Source organism: Sebastes fasciatus, chromosome 18, assembly GCF_043250625.1.
Source record: "Sebastes fasciatus isolate fSebFas1 chromosome 18, fSebFas1.pri, whole genome shotgun sequence".
Taxonomy (NCBI): Eukaryota; Metazoa; Chordata; class Actinopteri; order Perciformes; family Sebastidae; genus Sebastes; species Sebastes fasciatus.
In genome coordinates this window covers 5,355,794-5,381,533 of record NC_133812.1, presented here as the reverse complement: position 1 = coordinate 5,381,533, position 25,740 = coordinate 5,355,794, and the positions used below count along the sequence as shown (strand labels likewise).

Here is a 25,740-nt window from a genome sequence, read left to right as displayed (position 1 = left end):
GCACACTAATACAGAGAGGCAGCAGAGGTCACGCTGTGCTCTACACTCATTGACACACACTCTTCCTGTCTCTGCCCTCCATTCATCACACTCTCTCCATCACTCAGAAATCTCCCGTGATAAGAGCCAAAGATACGGCGGAGTAGGAAACAGAAGCTAGCAGCCAGGCACCGCAGTGATTAGCTATCAGCTGTCAGCAGGACAATGTAGAATGTACAGTCCTTATCGGAGAGCTGACAGGCTGTTGTTGCCTGCCGATTGTGTGTATATGTCTTCCTCACACACATTACACACCCACTTACTGTAGATTACACTGCTGACAGTCCTTATCATCTCTATATATCTAAAGAAACTGTCACCATCCGTAGCATTGGTAGACTACAACACAGCCACAGGAGAGAAAATAAAAATATCCAGAACCTCACTAAGCTGCATGGTACAATTCACCCTGATGTTACGCCAAAGTTGGTAATAGACCCGCCTGTCAAGCAGAGGATAGCGGGTCAGTGTCACGTTTTGCCTCGCCGAGGTGTGAATATTACACGAACAGTACCAGCAGGGGGCAACAAAAACACTCAGTTAGGTTTAGGAAAAACGTCATGGTTGGGCTTAAAATAATTACATAACCTAAGTAAAATACGCACAGAAACAACACAACATCACTACGGAAAACACGTGATAAACGTCACTACAAAACACGTGACAAACATCACTACAAAACACGTGATAAACATCACTACAAAACATACAAAACACGTGACAAACGTCATTACAAAACACGTGACAAATCTCACTACGAAACACGTGACAAACATCACTACAAAACATACAAAACGTGACAAACGTCACTACGAAACACGTGGAAAACGTCACTATGAAACACGCGACAAACGTCACTACAAAACATACAAAACATGTGACAAACGTCACTGCGAAACACGTGAAAAACATCACTATGAAACACGTGACAAACATCACTACGAAACACGTGACAAACGTCACTACGAAACACGTGAAAAACGTCTCTATGACATACGTGACAAACATCACTACGAAACATACGAAACACATGACAAATGTCACTATGAAACACGTGAAAAACGTCACTGTGAAACACGTGAGAAACATCACTACGAAACATGTGACAAACGTCACTACGAAACACGTGAAAAACGTCTCTATGACACATGTGACAAACATTACTACGAAACATACGAAACACGTGAAAAACGTCACTATGAAACACGTGAAAAACGTCACTATGAAACACGTGACAAACATCACTACAAAACATACGAAACACGTGAAAAACATCACTACGAAACATACGAAACACGTGACAAACATCACTACGAAACATACGAAACACGTGACAAACGTCACTACGAAACACGTGAAAAACGTCACTATGAAACAAGTGACAAACATCACTACAAAACATACGAAACACGTGAAAGACATCACTACAAACATACGAAAAACGTGACAAATGTCTCTACAAAACGTGAAAAACATCACTACAAAACATACGAAACACGTGACAAATGTCTCTACAAAACATGTGAAAAACATCACTACGAATCATACGAAACACATGACAAACGTTACTAACGTAGCTTACAAGACAAAACACCGGCCTCCTGGTTGAAAGTCTTGTATTTGTTGGTGCCATCCACCTCCCCTCCCGCCCGCCATTAGCGATATTTCCTCCCTTTTATTCTACGTCATTACATTACAATCAGTACAGACTACATGGCGTGAAAATAAGACGACTAAAGCAAGAACGGCCTTCTCATAACATGCTTTTGCCTTGCGCATCATTAAGGAGATTATTATCTCGGTATGCATTCAGGCTATGTGGTGACTCAAGAGACAATCAGGCAATAGATCCTCAGTTGCTCTCACGTCATTCTTCATTGGTTTCTCAGCGCTGGATTCAACCAAACAGTCCAGACATGTTTGCTTCCATGAAAACGAACTCCCAATTTCCTTGGGATTTTGATTTTGATGTATCTCATTATTTCAGAAAAACAGATCATATTTTTTTTCCATGAAAACCTTTCCCAGAATTACTGAGATAATAATCTGATAATAATCAGGAAAAAACAGAGCAAATATTTTATCCCAAGTGACTGTATTATGTTTCCGTATCGAAATGCTTGTTTTGTCGGACCAACAGCCCAGAGACACTAAATCTACAATGTCACAGTAAAGTATGAAATCCTCCCATTTGAGAAGCTGGAACCAGAGACTGTCGTGTTTTAGCTGATAAATGACTTAAATCATTAATATTCAACATTGTTGTTGATTAATTTTCTGGATTTTCTGGTTTAAGCACTACATTTAATGAAGTTACTCAATAGGTAGATTAGTGAGATTATAAATGGTATGTTGCTAGGGATGAGCAATGGCGATGAAATCTATGACAGTATATAAATAACATGTAATTCTATATTCTGATATTGATACATATAACACATTAAACTATCTGTAAATGCATTTGAAATATCCTGTAGGTAAAATAACAGGAATGTCCAGTCAATTAAAAATCAAAGTATGTCATCACATTGTTGTAACTTATAGCTGCACTGCCTACTGTAACTGCTGCATGTGTCATACTGTAGATATCTAGCATATTCATATCTTTCCCTTACCGTTTACTCTATATATTACTGTTCATTCTGTATATACTCTTCAGATTACCCTGCACCATAGACTGTAAATAAGAAGTGGACGTAGTCACCGTGACGTCTCCCATTGGTTTGTGGACTACGGTTTTGAAGCCTCGAGTTAAGCATTTTGGCCATGGCCATCTTGGTTTTTGGCTGTCGCCATCTTGGTTTGTTGGAACCAGAAGTAACACAAGAGGGTGGAGCTAAGTGCAACCAAACGCTGCATAAAGCCCTGTTTCCACCGCAGGAGCTTTCCCCCAGAACTAGGAACCTTTTGAAGAACTGCGTTTCGTCCGCAAGGACCAGGGTCTAAATTAAGTTCTGGGGACATTTTTCGGGGCATTTTTATAGGACGAGGGGAGAGCATTTCTCCTTATTTGATAACATTAAAAGTAAAGTTAGGCTCCGCTGTCAGGTTCCCGACTCATTAAAAAAAAAGAGAGAAAGATCGCGAGGGTGACCACTAACATTAGAAGAGACAGCAAGCTTGGCGGTGATGTGAATGAGAGAAAGAAAAGTTATTTTCTATTCGTTTCATGGCGTTAACGTTCTAAAGAACAAATAAATAACCAGCAAACACTCAACAGATGATTTACTGTGGAGACAGACGCTCTTAGTTTCATTTCATTCATTCCATCCAACATGCATCAGTAAATATATGCAGCAGTAAATGTCGTCATCGCAGTGAGACAAAAACGTTTATTTTTTTCATTGCGTAACAGGCGGACACACTGAGCTGCAGGCTGCAGTATGTTTACTGCCGTGACAACCAGCAGCTCTCGTCTTATGTCATGTTGCTTGTCATAAGTCAGCGGACTAATTTGTCTCATCTTCATGGGTATTTAGACCGAGGTGGAAACGCAGACAACAGTGGACTGAAGGAACCTTTTAGTTCCTGGAAAAGTAGTTCCAGGGACTAAAAGTCTTAGAACTTATTGTGGAAACCCAGCTTATGACATTTGTAGTTGACCAAAATGTTATGATTAACTGAAAATACACTATGAAAGGGTTAAAGTTAGAAGTGGAAAACACCGGACAACGCCATGGTAGCGACCTGTCAATCACAAGGTAGCCCCGCCCTAAAGCATCCCCTGCTTTATGGTCTATTTGACTCTAAATGGGACCATAATTTACTAAATGAACATCATGCTGTATTGAAGAAGACTTGAAACTAGAGATTGAGACCATAAACTCATGTTTATAATGTTTACTGAGGTAATAAATCAAGTGAGAAGTATACTCATTTTGTCATAGACTTCTATACAATCAGACTTCTTTTTGCAACCAGAGGAGTCGCCCCCTGCTGGCTGTTAGAAAGAATGCAGATTCAAGGCACTTCAGCATTGGCTTCACTTCTCAGAACTGAAGGTTGCCGCCTGCTCTGCACTTTAATGCTTTTTGCACTTCTGGTTCGATGCTAAACTGCATTTCGTAGTCCTAGTACCTTTACTCTGCAATGATTATAAAGTTGAATCTAATCTTAAAGTCAAATTTTGCCATAAAGGGCACAGAATGTGGCCAACCTCAGTATAAATGGTAGAAAAATTGGTTGCCAACGTTCTATCGTCTCACAATGTATACCATCATACCTACCTAGACTTTCCTACTGAAAACATAAATCTTTCAAAAAAGGCTCAGTAATTTCCAAAAAAGGCTCTAGTTATTTAGAAAATATCATACAAACAGTGAATTTAGGGACAATTTTCAGTGGCGGGTTAATCCACATTTGGTGCTCTAGTGATTATTTGGGGCAGCAGGACGGTTTATGTGGGATTGAGTCAAAATAAACTACAGTGTGTGTGTTCATGGTAAAGGTTTATGGTGTTTTTAATGGAGCTCTACGGAGGAAGAAGACATATCAGGCTGTGACACACACACAGTACTTGTTAGTAGATAAATTCAGTGGTTTGGTTTGAACCTTTTTATGGGATTTGTTGACAAGAGGAAACATCTAGAATAGCAGCAGTCACTGACTTCCTTCTGGAGTATAAATCCCACTAACCTGGTACTCTGACTGTAGCACCCCAGTCCCTGAGGAGGCCCCAGAGGGCCCGATCCGAGGTTTCTTGTTGGGGGGCCCCTGGTCCTGGCCGTGTTGTAAACCCCCGCCGGTGGCAGCCCCCGTGGCTCCGGCAGTGCCGTTGGTTTGGGCCAGGTTCTGCTGGGAGGGGGCCTGCTGGGCTGCGGTCTGCTGCTGGTTCTGGGCCTGAGTCTGACCCGTCGTCTGCTGGTGCTGCTGGGTCTGGTTCTGCAGACGGACATACACGGCAACCCAATAAAAGCTCAGCAGAGTGATTAAGAGTCTGGCTGTAGGGAGTGGGGGAGAGGGAATCTGATTAGAAAACCAAAAATGAAGTGTGCGTGAAATAAGTTTGGTTACTTGCTTATAATAGTCTTGTTGTTCTACCTTCTATTTGCTCCACTTTAATCTATCGGCTCCAGCTTTGCCACTGAAATGCAATCTAACTTGCGAAACATCATTATTTTAAAGAAACATCAAAATAAAGAGAAACTTCTGAACACGAGGAGTGACTTTACCACCGATAACACAAAGAAAGAAACATTTACAACTCAGTTCAGAGCCAATTGTTTGTGTGTTCAGACAATGATGATGTCTCACATCATCTGTTTCTGTGTGTGTTCAATCTAACACTTTAGTTCCCATAGTGTGAGGAGAGCAATGATTTGGCCAAAACAGCCACCACACACTAACAGATTCATTCATGAACAACAAGAATCCCCACCAAATAAAATAGAAATCTTGCAAAATCAAATCAAACCTGACTTTAGTGAAAACAAACATGGCGGACAGGAAGGATTAGCGAGGTGAGTTTTTACTTTGTATTGAAAATTGACGAAGTATGGATGGATGGAGTCATGGAGACACGTTGAAAAAACACTTGCGTTGTTGCCACAAATCAACAAGTCGGTCCGCCATTTCTGAGCTCCATCCTACTACTACTTTATGCTTCACATTTAGCATTAACTCATGCATTAGCCACGGCCGCCATGACAGCGAGGGTGCTATTCTTTCCTTCTTTGGTCAGCTTGGTTCTCTATTGGCTATCGTTCTTTCCCACGTGACTGCGTCATCGGCTGTCCTCTGGGTTCCCCACACACACGACTTGAGATCGGTGCGGCCAGGATGGACTTCCAAGCCAACCGGGGATGTAAAAACTCTCTTAACATACCTCACACCACAGGAACATTTGGAAAGATAATTTTTAGATCCATCAAAAAATCGAGGCTTTGCTTACGATCGTCATGAGGGAGGAATCAGGCCCAAAATCATCTTGATTCTCGGGAAGCGTGTACCCGGCATTAGCTGATATTCATATATCATCTATTTCACAAATGTCTTCACGTTCTAAAAAGAGACTAGCTGAGGGGGGTCACGCTGCAGAATTTGTTGCCCAGAGATGTTTTTGCCCTTTAAGCTTTCCATGTGACTGAACATGAAAGGAAAATAGACTCTCGTTCCATCTGGCAACGCCTCAATCTATTTCATTTGCCTCAAATACTTTAACTCTTTCTACTAACACGATCTTTTTTGGGCAAAAACAGGTGCCCTTACTGACCAAAGATCTGTTTACAATAAAAGAACCAAATTTAAGAGTAGGTAAAAAAGTTTTTCCAGATGACCTGACGTAGTTTTTCTGCATGATGATGCTGCTACGTGTACAGTATATATATATAAATATATATAAATCCTTATAATCAGTGTATTAATGTTACAACAGCTTTGTTGAATACTCGATTCTGATTGGTCAATCACAGCGTTCTACGGTCTGTTATGTCTTTATAACAGACCGTTGCTATGTATAACAGACCGTTGCTATGTATAACAGACCGTTGCTATGAATGCAGCTCTGATGTCGGACTCTGGTGGACCGGTTTTGTGTCAAATTATTGATTTCTTAAGTAATTAGCCGTGTAATAAGCGGGATAATGTACAGCTAGCTGGACATTGTTGCTTCGTGTCGGGTTCCACCGTGCGGCGTCGCCCTGTCGGGGTTTCTTTCACAACAATGACCGGCTCGCTGTACATTATCCTTAACAAACAGTAACTTAGATGGCGGTCGGCACGCTCTCAGTTTGGAGAAACAGACAGGAGTACCAACATGGTAGCAAAGCAATAAACTGCTGTTGACGGGGGCAGCGGCAAAACTGATTTTTAACACCTAAAAAAGCTAACATGTATCCGCTTTGGTACATGGCTTTCTCTAGTCAGGCTTTCACTGTTCGTCTCTTGTAATGCAACGATGAGACGCGACGGGCCCAACAGTGGTGGAAGAAGTATTCAGATCCTTTACTGAAAGTGGCAGTAGTCAGTATATTTTTGGCATCATTGGGCAAAAATTCCATAACAACCTTTCAGCATATTGTAATTCAAGTGTTCTGAGAGAAAACTAGACTTCTGCTCCTCCTCATGACTCTGTTTTCAGACTTTAAAATATCTAGCCCGTGACGGGAGACTTTGACCAATCACAGGTCATTTCATCGAGAGAGCGTTCCTATTGGCTGTACTCTGGTCATGTGACCAGAACTTGGCGTTCCTTTACCAGATTTACCGGAGGACGCAGAGGCACATGATTTTTTTCAGGTTACCTGTTTCATGGACTACTGTCACGATATAGCAACCGTTTTATAAAAATAACTTTTTTAATTCATATTTGCTCTAATCTCGCCTACTTCAGCTTTAATAGTGAAGCATCGATGTTAGAGCAGCATGTTTGTGTTGTAGCTGCCCGAGGTGGAGCTGATTTTAACAGCTAGCTTAATTCCCAAATAGAGGGTCACAAGATCAATCTGTTCATGAAATGATTAATGGGAGAGGGAAGAAGAACAAACACAGTCCTGCTACACTCCTCTCTAATCTTTGCATGCTTTTATTGTGAAATATCTGAGTTTTATTTGTTTGGGCCTCGAACAGTTCCAATTCCAATGAAAATATTTGACAATATGGGGAGGGGAAATTACTCTATGGTGGAACTGCTACCTGAAATATGAAACTCTTTAAGTAACTAAAGCTGTCAGATAAATGTAGTGCAGTAAAAAGTAGAGTATTTCCCTCTGAGATGTGGTGGAGTAGAAGTATAAAGTAGCATGAAATGGAAAGACTCAAGTATTTCCAAAATGTGCCCAAGTACAGCAGTTGGCTTGATGTAGTTAGTTACATTCCACCACCGTTTCCCAATCGTGCTGCTCTTTGTTTCTGCATGTCTCTGCTCGTCTCCGCCTCTGGCAAAGTCACTCAGTGATTTATTATTACACATAGTAAATATAGGTGAAAGGACAGGAGCAGTCCTACGGTAACATTATTTTATCATATGTACCAGCTGTTATGAGCGGAATATAAAACATTGTTCTTCTCTAAATGTTCATCACGCACCGCTGGAAAGCAGCTTCAAAGCTGCTGATTGTAATGTACCCCGACAGTCCCAAAACATTCCACAATAAAAGCACAGAGAAGAGCCTTCAGGGGAATAGTTTCACTGTCCGGCACAAATAACCAAATAAACAACTACACCCTACTACACTCGCTAACTAGAACCACATACAGTTCTCTGGCTTGTACCCATAAGAGAACCTTTTTATAAAGGTTCCACCTGGAAACCTTTCAGAGGGTTCGACCCAAGCCCCTCAGGAAGAGCGCTGGTCGTTGATGCCAATTTTCATAGTGGCCAAATGGCGGTACTACAACTTCCGTGTGCGTCACGTGATGCCATTGGGCCCAAAAATACTTTTTCCCATAGACTTACATTGGGAAAGAGACTTCTGTAACTCAGCAGATTTTTTTTTAGGTAAATCAACTCCCCAGTACGAACACTCTAATAGTCCCTATTTAAACCATTAGGTCCTAAAAGTTGTAAAAACGCACTAATAGCTGAATCCAGAGTTATTTCTCTTCCTCCGTTCATGTGAATAAGTCCCAGACCAAGGATGGAGCGAGGGCTGGGCGGCGGAGTTAGCAAGACGTGACGACAGCGTGACGTTTGGACCCCGTGACCGAGCCATGCGACTGAGCCGACGCTACTGCGCATGTTCCATGGGCCCAATGGATGCAGAAGATCTCCGAATGATCCGGATCCGGATGGTACTTTTCTACTCGGAAGTCGAGCCATTTTGGCTTCATGCGCCACTGAGCAACTCTCATAGGGGGCCCGCCTCCAACGCTGTATCCAGTTCTCTTTATACATCCAAGATTCTACCTAGATATAAAGAGTTAAAGCTAGAACCATCTGTGAAAGTTTCCACCCAGAACCCCCTATGAGAGGTTCTAAAGAGAACCCTTCTATGGTGCAATGGTTCCACTCAGAACCCTCTCTGGAGGTTTAATACAGAACTTTTAAACCTTCTTAGTGTGCAAGAACCCACCCAAGGGGGTTCTACTGAGAACTCTTTTTTCATTCAAAGGGTTTCATCTAGGGATGCACCGATCCGACTTTTTCAGTCCCGATACCGATAGCGATACCTGGGCTTCGGGTACCGATCCGATCCGATCCGATCCGATATCAGTGTTTAATTACAAAGCTGTACGCCTCACTGTGTGGACTGGGATCATTCTGTTACGTGTAAGGAAACATCAAGCTTGACTTAAACATTGCTTTCCTAACTTTGTAAAATAAAATGTGACCAATAAATACATAGATGGTCACCACATCCAGCACCTATAGGGCCTCATTGCTCCTTAAAGGGCCGGGGCTGATGTGGTGCAGCGCAACCCTCAACAATCATGGTTCACAATCACCGCTTCTTTTGGGGGTTGGGGGGATGGAGGTAGATCGTTTTAACACCCATGCTTTCAACAATCCTTGAAGAACTCTTTCTTCCAAAAAGGGTTCTTAATGGAACCCTTAGTCTTACAAAGAACCCTTTAAAACCCTTTCTTCAAAAAAGGATTCTTCACAAGCAAAATGGTTCTGGGTAGAACCTCGGCCCTTCAGGAGGAACCCGTTTGGAACCTTTATTTCTAAGAGTGTAGAATTTGAGCTACAAATTATGTGACTTTTGCCAAAACTGATACTGACACTATTCGTTCAAGTTAAAAAAAACAGACATGGTAGTGACAGTTTCCCACAGTAGATAACTAAAAAATGACTCTTCCTAGATATTCCGGTCCGACCACATGAAAGAATCCCTGCAGGGTAATGTCCTTCACTGATCTGTGGTCTGCTTTGCTGGACTACCTGCCTGGGGAGTTGACTCGGTTAGTAATGCTCTTTGCAATGGCCCAGAAGTGTCTTTCTCTTCCACAGTACGACGGAGTATTTGGGCCACATTGAGGGAAAAAAGCAAATCGGAGAACTCGAGAATAAAGTCATAATATTACAAGAATACAGTCAGAAGTTTGAGAGAAAAAAGCTGTAATATTATGAGAATAAAGTCATAATATTATAAAGTAGTAATTTTACGTGTTATTTTGGAGGGGAACTAGAGCAGCATGCCGCCTGTGTGAAAATGAGGAACATGGAGCATCTTGTGAAGTTATACTTTAGTTTAAGTTTCACAAATAACAAAATACTTCATCTTTTAGCACATCAGCGCCAAATTATCATCAGTATCAGGACCTTGAAAAGATTGTGCAAGAAACTGAGTTTATTCCAAAGAAAGAACCACGCGAACCTGACGGGAAAATTAACTTTTTTGTGGAGGATGAAATTACTTTTTTTCTCATTAAGTTATGACTTTATTCTCGTAATATTACGACTTTTCTTTCTCGTGAAGTTATGACTTTATTGTTGTAATATTACGACTTTCTTTCTCGTGAAGTTATGACTTTATTGTTGTAATATTACGACTTTTTTTCTCGTAAAGTTATGACTTTATTCTCGTAATATTATGACTTTTTTTCTCGTAAAGTTATGACTTTATTCTCGTAATATTACAACTTTTTTCTCGTAAAGTTATGACTTTATTCTCGTAATATTATGACTTTTTTTTCTCGTAAAGTTATGACTTTATTTTCATAATATTATGACTTTATTCTCGAAATCTCAGATTCTTTTTTCCCTGAATGTGGGGGGCCCTAATTCTCCGTCGTACCACACTGCTATGTTTTAGTGTTTAGTTTTTTACTACCAAACTTGCTGTATTGAAACACAATTAGTTGGCCAGTAAATAGTACATATATTGGAGAATGTGTGTGAGAATGAGTGTGGAAACAGCTAAACCCTGCACCCTTTACCTGTCCGACCACTCTGCTGTAATGCTTGAAGCAGCTGCTCATGTTTGTCTTCCTCTGTCATTATTCTCTCTGGATAGTAAAGTAATCTCTCTAGATTCCACAGGCTGCCACTGAAAAATGCAACTCGACGGCTAATGTGGAGTCTGACATCCACTGTGATTACTGGACTACCTGAATACTGATTACTAGCTGGTCATGTGTTCTATTAAAGCTGCAGTTGGTAACTTTAAAGGTCCCATATTGTAAAAAGTGAGATTTTCATGCATAAAGCAGCATATTTACCCACTCCCATGTTGATAAGAATATTAAATACTTGACAAATCTCCCTTTAAGGTACATTTTGAACAGTTAAAAAAATGTGTGATTCATTTGCAATGACTTGTGAGTAACTACGGGCAATCATGTGATTAATTGCAATTAAATATTTGAATTGATGGCAGCCCTAATTTAAATAACCCCTCCAACACACAGTTGTGTAATTTTTCATTACAGCACAGGTTGGAATGGATTACTCTGCTTATACCACAGCCACTTACCGGTGTTGTGTCCTTAAAGTGTGGGCAATACTAGTATTATTGAATAAACATCACTTTACTGCCTGAACAAGTTGAAGTAACATTTGAAAACCATTTGTTGATTTTAAAATGTCAGAGCTGTGTGGGTATCTGACAAATAATGCACATCTACGTCCAGCCATCAGCATCACATATTCTCTGTGGCCGTAATATAACGACAACAATCCACAAAACTCTTCAAATACAGTGTGTGTCTTGATTGTGAAAGCTATTTTGGAAGTAATGAAATGAAATCGGTGGAGTGGCCTGTTGACAAAACGGTTTTCAAGCTGTGGTTACCTTTTCGGTTTTCTCCTCCGGCTCGTCTTCATTTAGAAACTCTCGTTTTGGGTAGGGGATCTGACAGCCAGCAAACACACTAGAGGCAATCACAGACAATCAATGAGTGAAACGTGTCTGCAGGAAGGCAGGTTAAGGATTCCTCATACATTAAAGCAGTAAATCACTGCGGGACTGTTGTTCTTTGGCTGAATCAAGACAAAGGTAGAAGTTCACTAAGGCTCACTCGGTGGTTGGTAGAGGGTCCTCCAGGAAGTAGGGGTCCTGCAGCGCCTGCTCTGACGTGATTCTTTTGGTGGGGTCCATGGTGAGGAGTTTCTGGAGCTGAAAGCACAGAAGAAGAGCACAGTAATGTTTTTATAGTTCAGTGTCTGCAGAGCTCTTCAACATATAGCGTAGTCAGAAAGTATTCAGACATTTCTTTGCATTGTTTTGGCTCAACTCTAAATGGGTTTAAGGGGAGTTCACACCCAGACTGAGGGAGCAGAGTGGGACTCATGGTCCTTGCGCTCACAGAAACAGACTCCTTCTGACCTGTCACGTATGACTGATTGAAGACAACGTGTGGCACTCACTCACTCATCTCCTCATACTTAGAATTCTCTCTCTGGTGGTCGACCTGTAGTTCCAGTCATGTTAGTCAGATAGTCGGCCTTTAAAACACTCACCTGACATTAGAATTACAATCCCTGAATGGATGTTGAGTTTAAATATGATCCATCGGTACCAACCACGTCACACTAGCTTGTCGGGAAGGTGGCTAAATAAAGCTCATAAACTTACATTCAATTTTGGCGAGGAAAAACTGTCATGGCCATTTTCAAAGTGGTCCCTTGACCTCTGACCTCCAGATATGTGAATGAAAATGGGTTCTATGGGTACCCGGGAGTCTCCCCTTTACAGACATGCCCACTTTATGATAATCACATGTAGTTTGGGGCAAGTCATAGTCAAGTTAGCACACTGACACACTGACAGCTGTTGTTGCCTGTTGGGCTGCAGTTTGCCATGTTATGATTGGAGCATATTGTTTTATGCTAAATGCAGTACCTGTGAGGGTTTCTGGACAATATTTGTCATTTTTGTGTTGTTAATTGATTTCCAATAATAAATATATACATACATTTGCATAAAGCAGCATATTTTTCCACTCCCATGTTGATAAGAGTTTTAAATACTTGACAAATCTCCCCTTAAGGTACATTTTGAACAGATACAAAATTTGATTAATTTGCGATTAAATATTTTAATCGATTGACAGCCCTATAAAATATGTAACTAAAATAAAACTATGGCAAATGTATATATTAATTTACTGAGAGGTTTAGATTTTATGATTGTTGTTGGTATATCTTAACAGTTCTCACTCTAACAGCTGCCCTCTGGGTCTTTATTTCAGGTCTCTGTGTAACATCACCTTCTGTTGGCTGTAATATTCTCTCGTCAAGTCCCCTTCACCGCCTCCCATAGAGGTCATCATCACAACCTATCTTAGTATCTAACTTCATATAAACCATTCCCCACAGCTCTGCTCTGATGACACTTTGTTGGCAGCCATATTATTATTTTTCTACTGGTTTCACTCTCCTAACATAACGACTGCCTCTGTTGTTTTATCTGCTGATCTCTGACAGCAGGACTTGAAGTAGAAAACTTGTCTTTTTTCCTCTCATTTTTATGAATGAAACTTGGCCCATAAACAGAAGCGGAACAGAACAGACCCTTATATGGCAGTTTCATGCTAATGATCGGATCTAAGGAACACATTGTTGAACTGTATTATTACCATGGCACTTTTTATTCATCTGGAAACCGTTTGTGGTTGAATAATGTGTGGAAATGTGGAAATGTTTCATTTTGGAGGTTGTTAAAATATACTACATACAGACTTATTGTGATGTTTGGACCACACAGACATTTCTAAACCTCCTTCACAAAACAACCTTTATATTAATGATTGTGTGAAGTGATTGAGGGAATTCAGTTGTGGAATATGAGTTGGTCTCTTTGGAGTTCAAGCTCCACCTGGCAATGCTGCATAACTAATGACTCTCAATGGCAGTGAGGTCTGAATATCTGTCTATCTGTCTATCTATCTATCTATCTATCTATCTATCTATCTATCTATCTATCTATCTATCTATCTATCTATCTATTAGGGCTGTCAAAGTTAACGTGATAACGCACATTTGTTTTAACGCCATTAATCTCTTTAACGCATTAACGCAATCGATCTTCCGGAGGTTGTAGCGGCTTCAGTTTTAAAGTTAAAGTGAAGATACTGGCATCACATGAGACTAGAAAAACCTAAAGAATCCATTGGTACCAACCATGTCATACTAGCTTATCATGAAGGAGGTTAAATAGCATATAGCTAATATATGGGCAGTCAATCGATTAAAATATTTAATCGTGATTAATCGCAAACTAATCACACTTTTTTTATCTGTTCAAAATGTACCTCAAAGGGAGATTTGTCAAGTATCGTTGGTACCCACAGAACCCATTTTCATTCACATATCTTGAGGTCAGAGGTCAAGGGACGTCTTTGAATATGGTAAGCTAGTATGACATGGTTGGTGCCGATGGATTCATTATGTTTTTGTAGTTTTATATGATACCAGTGTCTTCACTTGAGCTTCAAAACTGAGCCCGATATAACCTAAAAATCCTTAAAAAAAAATAATCAAAAGTTGCGTTTATCTGTTAAAGAAATTAGTGGTGTTAGAAAAAGTGTTAACATATTATTATATTATTGTTATAATATTATATATATATATTCTGTACCAAAAAATTGTGTGAAAGTGTGTCCTTAACCTGCAAATTAGATCGATCAGACCCTGTAAACCATGACACATCTCTCTGACGTACATCAGAGTCGTTAGTCATAACGCAGTTCAACACAATATGTAAAGTTCCAAATGACCAAACAACATTTCCAAAAAGTGTTTCCCCCAATAATCCTTTTGAAAACCAGAAGAAAAGACAGATGATCTTGTGTGTGTGTACCCACCAACAGAAACACTTTGCTGTCTGGTTTGACTTTATGCTTCTCCATGTATTTGATTAAGCTGCTGTTTGCATACCTGACGGATGAGAAAGCACAGATGTTAAAACACTTAAAGAGCAGCGTGGCTGTATCTGTTTGATCGGTCTACGAGTCTCTGATCATCACAGCATCCACTCACGTTGTCCTCCTGAAGTCTTTCTGCAGTGTTGGGTACTCTGGCATCTTCCTAATGTCTTCCCAGTCCTTATCTGTGGAATACGAAGGCACACAGCCAAGCTCTCAGTCCCATAAACACACAACAACTTTAGAAGTATAAGACTTGTTGTTTTGTTTTGGAAGTGGAGATCTCAATAAAGTCTGAAACAAGGCTTCTTTTATTCTTTGGTATTAATCTTCATTATATCATAACAGTATAATCACTATATGATGTCAGGACATTGATAAAGGTAGTTAGCAAACAGACACTAAAGATTTAGTTTTTACACGTTTATTGCTTTAAACTTAAAAGGTCGACTCCATCGGCGTTCTTTTCCAGGTTTTCAAATGGAAACGTTCACTCAGCAGTTCGCAGAAAGCAGTGATGTACTGTAGATCACCACAGTGAGATAATCAATAAGGTTATGAATAACGTGAACGCTAGCATTAGTTCAGATTTTTTGAAGTTGGGCTGTATGTATACTGCAGTGTACTGCAAGGTAAAATTACTGTTTTTAATCAATGGAGTCTGGTGGCTTTGAGGAGATATAAGTGGCTGTGGATAAGAACAGCAGAATAAAGGGATTTTAGCCACCTTAAAAAAATCATTATCAGTTTAATTGTACGCTATACAGTATTTAGAATATTTCCACTGCTTTACCTCGCCGTCAGACAGCCCTATCTGACAGGGAACTGAAGCCATTATATATCGCTGTCTTCATATCCACCAGACCAGACTCCATTCACAAAAATGGTAATTTTACATATATATGTATATATATTTAAATGTAGAACGTCATCATGCAGAAACCTACGTCAGGTCACGTGAGAAAAAGTTTTAAGAAGTTCTTAGGAAAATACATGAGGAAGTTAAATACATAAAATACATGAGCAATACATGAGGGTCACCACTGGGAAGCTACATGATGATAATGGACCCGCCCTTTTGGCTACTAGTGGAGCAATATTTGCAACTGATTTGCAAGTGTCTTACGAGTAAGGAAATGTACTTGTACACACACCGAACTTAACTTTGTTTGTTTCCAAGAATCTCCACAGGGCAGCTTTAAAGCTGCAGTCGGGAACTTTGAGCATATATGATAAAAAAGTTATTTTATAAAACTGTCAGTATATCCAGACAGTAGTGCATGAGACAGAAGATCTGTGTAAAAAATCCGGTTTCTCTGCCTCATCTGCGTGTAGCTGTTGTTGTGTGTGTGTGTTTGTGTATTGTGTGCAGACCTGCGGGGAAACCCATGACGCTGAATATCCTGTCCAGCTGGTCGTGATGGAAAGGGTTACTGGTCTTGATGTCTTCCTGGCGACAGTGAAAGATGGGCTCCGACGTTAGCAGCTCCGCAAAGATGCAGCCGATCGCCCAAATATCTGGTACATACAAACACACACACACACGCACGCACGCACGCACACACACACACACACACACACACACACACACACACACACACACACACACACACACACACACAGGTGCCACTTAGTCTGAGTGATCTTGAGGTACATTAGCTACAGTACATCAAGAGTTAGGATCATTTTTGACCCAAATGATTGCTGATCTTAGATGTAAATTAATTTTTCTACTACTTGACTGCAAAGAGTGAAATCTTATTTTCACTATTTCCTCCCCTGGTTTCTGTGAGAAGCACAGTGAGAAAAAAACAATTCTGGGAATTAGGTTTCTGTAAAACAAGTAGGTTCCGATTATTTGACGTAAAACGATACACTGATACAATCTGATCCAGGAAGTATTATTTAAAGGGGAACTATACTCCCATTTTTCAAATTCATCCATGTTATTCCTATAGTCTGAGACAGTCCAAAAATATTAGTGAACATGAACAACGCTCTCCCAAATCCAAAAACTAGAGAGCTAAAACTCACATTAGTGATGTCATAGGGTACAAAGTGTGGAGCTGCTCCATAGACAATGAATAGGGAGAGATGTTCTAGATGACACTGAGTGCACCCAGGGGAATGTTCTGAGTATATGGAGACATTTTCTGTTTCACAACTGAGAACACTACAATACATGAGACCGGCACATATAATAATTCACAAAAAGTCGAGGCCACGCCCCCTTTTGGGGGATAAAAAACGAAGATCTCATAGACTTCAATGCTATTTGACGTATATGTTTGGATTGTAATTTTGACAAGTTTGTATGTATTCATCTCTAGTTAGACTAACGATTGTTTTATACACATGTCTAATAATTATTTTGCGATCTTGCCTGAACCTGAGCGTTGGCGATACCTTAATAAATGAAGGTTGATTGCCGTCATGTCCCTTCAGTCTTCCCCCGTCCAACACAGTGGAGGATATTACTGATCCAGACTCATATACATATCTGATTGAGTCCCGTCAGGCTAAGTGTTGTCTGTAAATAACCAACGTGTTAACAGCCAATTGTTTGATCTATAGGCTGAGATTTAGTTGGAGACGACAGTCTGATGCTGCTGTAACGTTAATGTATGACTGTTTTACTGCAGCAGCCTCACACTCAAGCTGACGTTAGCTAGCCATGCTAGTCACCGTCAGCAGCATCATTTAGCTTTTTACCAACCTGATAGTGAATATTGATGTATCGTATGTGCCTCAGATCTCAGTGTTAAAGCCTCGGTTAACCCGCTACACAACAGCTTTTCATCATTTTCTCTCCTGTGACGGCGAGTTTCTTTCCCCCAAAAGGGAGCGCAGCCTCGGAGATGACGCCATGCTGGTCTGGTCTATAGCTCGGAGCCATAAAGCCATGCTGGTCTGGTCTATAGCTCGGAGCCATAAAGCCATGCTGGTCTGGTCTATAGCTCGGAGCCATAAAGCCATGCTGGACTGGTCTATAGCTTGGAACCATAAAGCCATGCTGGTCTGGTCTATAGCTCGGAGCCATAAAGCCATGCTAGTCTGGTCTATAGCTTGGAGCCATTAAGACCCTCTATTAGATCTTTTTTAGGACACGGCAGGGGAACAAATCAGAGATCAGCGTTTTTGAATCTTTTGTTGGTGCAACCAACTACACAGCAACTCTTCAGCATAGCGTTATTACTGTTACCGGTTTGTTTAAAGTAGAAGTTTGGAGACATGTTTCAACTTCTTCTGTTTACTCTGTTACCGTCTACGAGTGACACGGGATTGGTTTTCCCCCAAAAGGGAGCATGGTCATGGGAGCTATAACTCTGGATGACGTATTGCTGGTCTGATGTGTAGAATAAAGCTCATTCGGGTATAAAAAAGAAAACAAAATCAGTCTCTCATTCATTGTCTATGGAGCAGCTCCACACTTTATTCTTGATTACATCACAAGTTTGAGACTTACTTCTCTGGTTTCTGGCTTTGAGAGACGCTTAGCTCATGTTCACTAATATTGACTGAACTTTCCCGGGCCATGGAAATAACATGTTGGAATTTTTCATTTAGGCGGTGTTCTCCTTTGAAGCAAAAAGTCATTTTGGGAAATAGGCTGATATGCTTTCTGGCGGAGAGTTAGATGAGAAAATCGATACCACTCTCATATCTGAAAGTGGTTATCGATCTTCTCATGTAACTCTAAGAAGTGTATTTTGTATAAAAATGTTGGACAATTCCTTTAAACACCAGGACAGCTTTTATATTCTTCCTGTCACACGTGATAATAAGAGATAATAACACACAGTGTCGTCCCGTGTTCCAGGAGCGACAAATATAGACATGTAGACACGCCTGCTTCATACTGATGCAGACTATAGATCACATGGGCACTCAGACCTTGTCAGAGAGGAATGTTGGCACTGAGAGACTTAGTATATAGTATAGTAATAGTATAGGGGACACACGCTAACAGACTAATGATGTTAGGTACATGAGGGGGGGTTTCCTCTGTACATGTGACCCCAGACTCACCAATAGCTTTGGTGTAGTGCCGGGCCCCCAGTAGCAGCTCGGGGGCCCTGTACCAGAACGTCACCACCACGGGGTCGAGGTCCGCCAGCGGCTTGAGGGGAGAGTTGAAGAGTCTGGCGAAACCCATGTCGGCTACAGGAGGAGGGTAGGGAGGATGGAGGAAGTCAGCAGACAAAGAGGTTAAAGTTCACGTCTTATTGTCAGGGCTGCAGGCTCAGAGAGCACCTGAGGAACGCTAATCCGCCAAAGACCCAGAGCTTGGATACTGAGGGTAAATTAAAAGGTGAAGTGCAAACACCCTTATCCTGAAACAAACACCTACCACTGTTTAAGCTGACAAGGCAATATTTGTAAACTTAAATCAACAGTGAAGAGGAGCATTCTCTCTTACTGAGGAGATCTGTCAAAATGACATTGGAGGCCAATCCACCTTCTAAAAATCACACCTCAGGGTGCTCTAAAGGCCCAATTTAAAGGGTAACTTTTGTATTTTTCAACCTGGACCCTATTTTCCCGTGTTTTTCTGTTTAAGCAGCTAATGGTGACAACAATGTTTGTTTATGTTTGTTTTTTTCATGCATATTTTTGTACAATCACCGTAAAAAAATGTCTGGTCTAGTCATAATAAACTTCACAGCCCTTCAATTAAGAGTATGTTTAAGTAATAAGTAGGGCTGTCAAAGTTAACATGATAATAACGCGTTAACGCATATTCGTTTTAACTCCACTCATTTTTTTAACGCATTAACGCAACTTGCGGTTTTTAGGTTGTAGAGGGCTCAGTTTTAAAGCTAGAGTGAAGATGCTGATATCATATTAAACATAAGGAGTCCATTGGTACCAACCATGTCATAGTAGCTTGGCATGCAGGAGGTTAAATAACGCTCCAAAGTTACACTCAATTTTGGCGAGGAAAAACTGTCATGGCCATTTTCAAAAGGGGTCCCTTGACCTCTGACCTCAAGATATGTGAATGTAAATGGGTTCTATGGGTACCACGAGTCTCCCCTTTACAGACGTGCCCACTTTATGATAATCACATGCAGTTTTGGGGCAAGTCATAGTCAAGTCAACACACTGACACACTGACAGCTGTTGTTGCCTGGTGGGCTGCAGTTTGCCATGTTATGATTTGAGCATATTTTTTTATGCTAAATGCAGTACCTGTGAGGGTTTCTGGACAATATCTGTCATTGTTTTGTGTTGTTAATTGATTTCTAATAAGAAATATATACATACATTTGCATAAAGCAGAATATTTGCCCACTCCCATGTTGATAAGAGTATTAAATACTTGACAAATCTCCCTTTCAGGTACATTTTGAACAGATAAAAAATGTGTGATTAATTTGTGATAAATTGAGATTAAATATTTCCATCGATTGACAGCCCTAATATATATATATATATATATATATATATATATATATATATATATATATACAGTATATACAGTATAGGAATAAAATCTAAAGTAAAGTGTTAGCCTGGTGAGTAGTAGCAGTGAAACAGTAACTTAGTACTATTATAGTGTGCACAGGGTTTATAAATAGACTCAGTCAGCATTGCAGCCTATTACCCTTCAACAGTCCCCTGGCCTGCCAGCTGGCTTATGCAACAGCACTGACCTGAGCTCCCCGTCAGCCTCTCAGCCAGAAGGTTAAACACTGCAGCTCCAGCACACTCACACAGGTCAACAGCCTCATTGATCCGACGACGTGGTGATAGCGCTATCTATAAATCTACAAGCAGTTTACAGAAATAGTCCTCACCGATTTTAACTCGTCCTCGTTCGGGACCTTCCCCCATCACCAGGATGTTCGCTGGTTTCTGCGGGACACAGAGAAATATGAAATACTGTGTAGAACACAAACCATTTAGTGCTCACTGTCATTTACAAATACACACAATTTCATCAGTGATTCATCTTTTCCACAATAACAGAAGTCAAATGTTGAGCGTGGACGTGTTCCGTGGCCCGTGTTGGCTGCCCTGCTAGTTATTGAACCACATGAGCGTGTCAGTCAGCCATTTTCTGACAGTGCACTTCTAATGGAATCCTGTGACAGCCCACAAAGACTCACACACAGCACCTTTGTCATGTACACATCTGGTTCTGGGTGAAACAAAAAAATGTGCTTGAGGGAATAAAAGCAGAGAGAGCCTACTGACCTAAATGAGAGGGAAACGGTAGGGTTTAAATGATGAAACACAGGCAGTACAGACAGGACCATGTGTTCTGTTTAAGGAGTTTATCAACAAGTTTAAAGGTGCAATGAGTATGAATACCTGGCCACATGCTCCAAACCAGCAGGGGGCAGCATTTCCCCTCTACTACTGGGTACATACAATCCAAATGTACAGTCATCAGTTATTACCTCTGCCAAGGCCGAAAACCTAGGAAGGAGGTTATGTTTTCACTGGTGTTGGTTTGTTTGTTTGTCTGTTTGCAGGATTACTCCAAAAATCTGCGATGGATTTGAATGAAATTTTTTAGAGGGGTGGGGTGTAGCACAATGAACAATTCATTCGATTTTGGTGGCGATCCGGATCATGATTCGGATTCAACATGCTGAATTGGCCAAAAAACCTCAGACACGGGTAGACGGTGCAGGACAAACCGCAAAAACTAGGCCGACAGACGCTTGCTGACGGCCCCAAACTGTCTGACGGCCGACCGTTGGCTTAGTGTGTCAGGGCCTTAAAGCTGAAGTAGGCAAGATTGGAGCAAATATTATTAAAAAAAAGTTATTTCTATAAAACGGTCGCTATATCGTGACAGTAGTACATGAAACAGGTAACCTGAAAAAAATCATGTGCCTCTGTGTCCTCCGGTGCTCCTAACGGCATCTGCAAGATTTTACAGACCGGAGGAAAACAAGCACTAAGAGCTGATCTGGGATCTGCCGTCCAGCTGCCGTCTCTGAGCAGCTGTCAATCACTCGCTAACTCCGATCGAACGGTCAAACTAGGCAGCGCTGATCAAATATGAATCAATATTATGTTACGTTAACGCCTATTTCTCTCCTCAAATGTTTTCAGAATCATCTTGTAGTGCACTGTTTAGCTGTAAAATTAGGAAGTTTGTGACGCCGCCGCCGCCATGGTGAAATCTGGTGAATGAACGCCAAGTTCTGGTCACATGACCGGAGCACAGCCAATAGGAACGCTCTCTCAATGAAATGACCTGTGATTGGTCAAAGTCTCCCGTCACCGGCTAGATTTTCTAAAGCCTGAAAACAGAGCCATGAGGAGGAGCAGAAGTCTAGTTTTCTCTCAGAACACTTGAATTACAATATGCTGAAAGGTTATTATGGAACTTTTGCCCAATGATGCCAAAAATATACTGCCTACTGTCACTTTAACTGATGACTGTATATTTAGATTGTATGGACCCAGTAGTAGAGGTGAAAAGCTGCCCCCTATTTCTTTGGAGCATGTGGCTAAGGATAACACAGTGCTCCTTTAACACCGCAGGTTTCCACGGGAGAATGTTGTCATTTCTTATTGGTAAAGACATGAGCAGCGTGAGGAGGTCTGGTTGAGTCTTTCACTACAGGGGTCACACAGAGGGCAACATTACTACCATTCACACCAATAGCATGCCTCAATCACACCAATTACACTTCCTACATTAATTATGGGTTAGAAGTACTATGTTGTTATTCACTGAATGGATCAAACAAACAGTCACGCTGCTGCACCTTTAATCAGAGGGAAATGTTTTGCAGTTGCCTCGTCATGCGTGCGGTATCTGCTTGTTGTCAAACAGTCTGCCGATCCTCTCCCTGGGTATCTGTGTGAATGTGAACCCTCTGGCTCGGCGGACTCAGATCTGCCTGGCAAACACGTCTTGTTGCTATAGAAACAGCGCTAATAATGAGGTCTATTATTCACGCCCACAACACGACACGCCACGATCTGCAAACACAAAGACAAACGTCTCTTAAAAGGCCAGAAGAGTTCAGGCTCACCGGCTCCTCTTTCATATTCTAAACAGGCACTAACTGAATTAATATGCCCGGCCTGAACATAATTCATATATTGGCTGTTTGAAAAACAGTTATGAGCTCTTGAATGTTCAGTAAAAGACCTGAGTGCCTCTTCAAAATGCTAAGTGAGCATGCAGTGTAGCAGCTGAGGAAAAGAAGGGACTGTTTCTAATGAAAAAGGAGTGAAACTACAGCTTAACACAGTGGGGATATTGATATTAAACATGGTCAAATATTGCCATTGTTATGGTGAAATGCAGAAAGTGTTTAAGATATGAACTAGTTATTCTGAATTATGCACCACATTGTGTTTTCACATCCAAATACGTAGGCTTCCTTTTGAATTCATCCAGTGAAATCAATCAGTTACAGTTGGTTAGTTTCATAAATGGATCAGGAGCCAAGGGAAAATACAAAGTCTCCATCCCACTGAGGACTGGTAAACCCAATCCTTAGGGACATGCCCCCCTTTTACAGAACCATCTACATCTTGTCTCCAAAACTGGGACAGTTCAGGAGCCAGAGGCGCTCTTATACAACAGTTTGGGCAAGTTGATAAACAGGCTGTCCTATAACCAAAAGGTCACAGCCAACAGGGCCATTAACAACCACTAGTCCACTTAAAGTGTCACGATGAAGCCCCTACCTATAGACCCCCTTTTACAGCCGACGTCATGACTGCATCACGGCGTTAGCTGGAGGATAACACTGTAAGGAAAGACTGGAGGCGATCACAGAGATGACATTTTGGCCAGGATGGAGTCACCGGGTGAAACTAACACAGGAATGGACGGTCCCTGAGGGAGTTATGAGAGGAGCGAAAGTTTGAAGTGATTCACAATTTGTCTCCCATACTCCTGTTGATGCGCAGAAGGAACCGTGTAGAATAATTAAATAAAGTGTTGACTGAGTTAATCTATGCATGTAAACTGTTATTAATGAAAAAACGATACCGCGTTTTTGAGAATCGATACAGTATCACAAAACATAATATCGTGATATTCAATATTTTCAATATTTTCTTACACCCCTAGTAAGTATAATATTGTTATCATTATTACCTCCGCCAAGGCCGAAGGCCTAGGAAGGAGGTTATGTTTTCACCCGCGATGGTTTGTTGGTTTGTTGGTTTGTCCGTTAGCAGGATTACTCCAAAAGTCTGCGATGGATTTGGACCCCGCCTTCTTTCTCCTTCTCAGAGCAGAGAGATACGTGTGTGGGTGTGTGTGCGGAAGCTGCTGGCTGTCCGCGATGAGAAAGAACTATAGATTCTGCGTTTTTTTCTCATTAAACTCTGTGAAATTACAGTTGAGTTGGACCAAAGTACACTTTGTGATTGTTGGAAAGAGTAACGACGACAGTTTAGGTGAGTTTTATTTTGTTTCTGTCCAGTTTAAATGAAGTGTTTTACGCTGCTCCGCTACGTACAGCTGATAAAAATACACGTGGGTGATAAATACATAACGACAAAACATGTTTAAAACCATTTCAAGGTTTAGTTTATTTCAGCTGTGTTTTTTTACGAACTATTTTTTAACCTTCATACTACCTCCGTTGGTTTAGTGAACTACAGCGACAGCAGTTACTGGTCATTTTCTTCAACTCTATTTGTAGACTGTCTTTGTTATGACTACCTTTTTAATGCCCACAGTTTATGCACACACAACAAATGGCATGCAGCACTTTGGCTCGATACGGTCTCTCTATTATTGTGTCATGGGACTTGTTGCCGGAAGACGAGAGTGGAAACGTGAGAGAGAGAGTTCAGCTCCTCCTCGAACTCTGGAGCTGTTGTGTGCTGTGGAACAATCGCAGCATTGTGTAATTGTAGACATGTGATTTTAGCATGAATTCAGAGGTTAAACTATGATTACATTCACACGATCCGTTTGCTGAACCGAATGAACCGCCAAGGAAGGGTGTGTATAAGTGACGTGTGTCATTTAGTAACCATAGTAACACACATGCACAGTGATAAACAGACCCTGAATATTACAATATAAAAGGCACTTTTTCATAGTTTTTCTGTCATAACTTGTGAAAGTGAGATCCATTTTTGCAGTCTTAACTACGGATGGAAAATGATTATATGGTTATTATATAGTGAATGGTTTGTTTCTAATTGCATATAACATGGTAAGTAGAGCCTGAGAAAATAACCCTTTACTTCCATTTCATTCCTGTTATTTTCCGTTAAGTTCCATAAAATCCTGTTAATTCGGAGATGATCCCAGCTGACATTGGGCGAAGGCGGGGTACAACCTGGACAGGTCGCCGGACTATCACAGGGCTGACAGACAGACAACATTCACGATCACATTCACACCTATGGGCAATTTAGAGTCAACAATGAACCTAATCTGCATGTCACTTTGTGAAGCTGCAGAACCCGGAGAAAACCCACGCCAACACGGGGAGAACATGCAAACTCCACAAAGAAGGGCCCAAAGCCGGATTCGAACCTGCGACCCTCTTGCTGTGAGGCGACCAGAGAAGATAAATTAACAGTTTTCTATACACAATTCAGAGCATATCTGTACCTATACCTCCACACAGCTCTCAACATGGAGACGACTGAGCCGGTGGCTAGCAGCTAACGGTGCTAACAACATAACGCAAACAACGTCAACAATGCTGCCAGAGCTAACAGTATTAACCTGGGGGGGAACCGGAGGATGGGTTGTTTCTGTGGCGACACCGTGCGTCGGGATGGCGTTATCAGCGGTAACCGTTGTATGAGCACAGCGCAGAGTGGCAGCCATTAGCTAGCCAGAGGGGCACAACCATGCTTGCCAACCCTCCCAGTTTTCCTGGGAGACTCTCGTTTTTCATCTCCCGGTTCCCTCCAGGGGTCAAACCTCTCCCGTTTCCTCCCGATTTTGACACCTTTTTTCGTTTTCGTTATCTCAACCTGTTTCTTGCGCTGTACAGC

General features: G+C 41.2%; 1 protein-coding gene across 2 annotated transcripts in view; it reads right to left on the bottom strand.

Moving 5' to 3' along the window:
* Positions 1–25,740, bottom strand: part of cdk19 (cyclin dependent kinase 19) — an 84,531-nt gene that overhangs the window by 13,330 nt on the left and 45,461 nt on the right. For both annotated transcript variants that reach the window (XR_012591468.1, XM_074616103.1), the window contains exons 5-12: positions 20,589–20,646; positions 18,817–18,948; positions 16,162–16,305; positions 14,903–14,972; positions 14,728–14,800; positions 11,941–12,038; positions 11,715–11,793; positions 4,675–4,920 (exon numbers count right to left, since the gene is read on the bottom strand). Coding sequence is in view for 1 of the 2 variants with exons in the window: in XM_074616103.1 (XP_074472204.1) it covers positions 4,675–4,920; positions 11,715–11,793; positions 11,941–12,038; positions 14,728–14,800; positions 14,903–14,972; positions 16,162–16,305; positions 18,817–18,948; positions 20,589–20,646 (900 nt within the window). In the remaining variant the exon portion in view is untranslated. The remainder of the gene's footprint in view (positions 1–4,674; positions 4,921–11,714; positions 11,794–11,940; positions 12,039–14,727; positions 14,801–14,902; positions 14,973–16,161; positions 16,306–18,816; positions 18,949–20,588; positions 20,647–25,740) is intronic.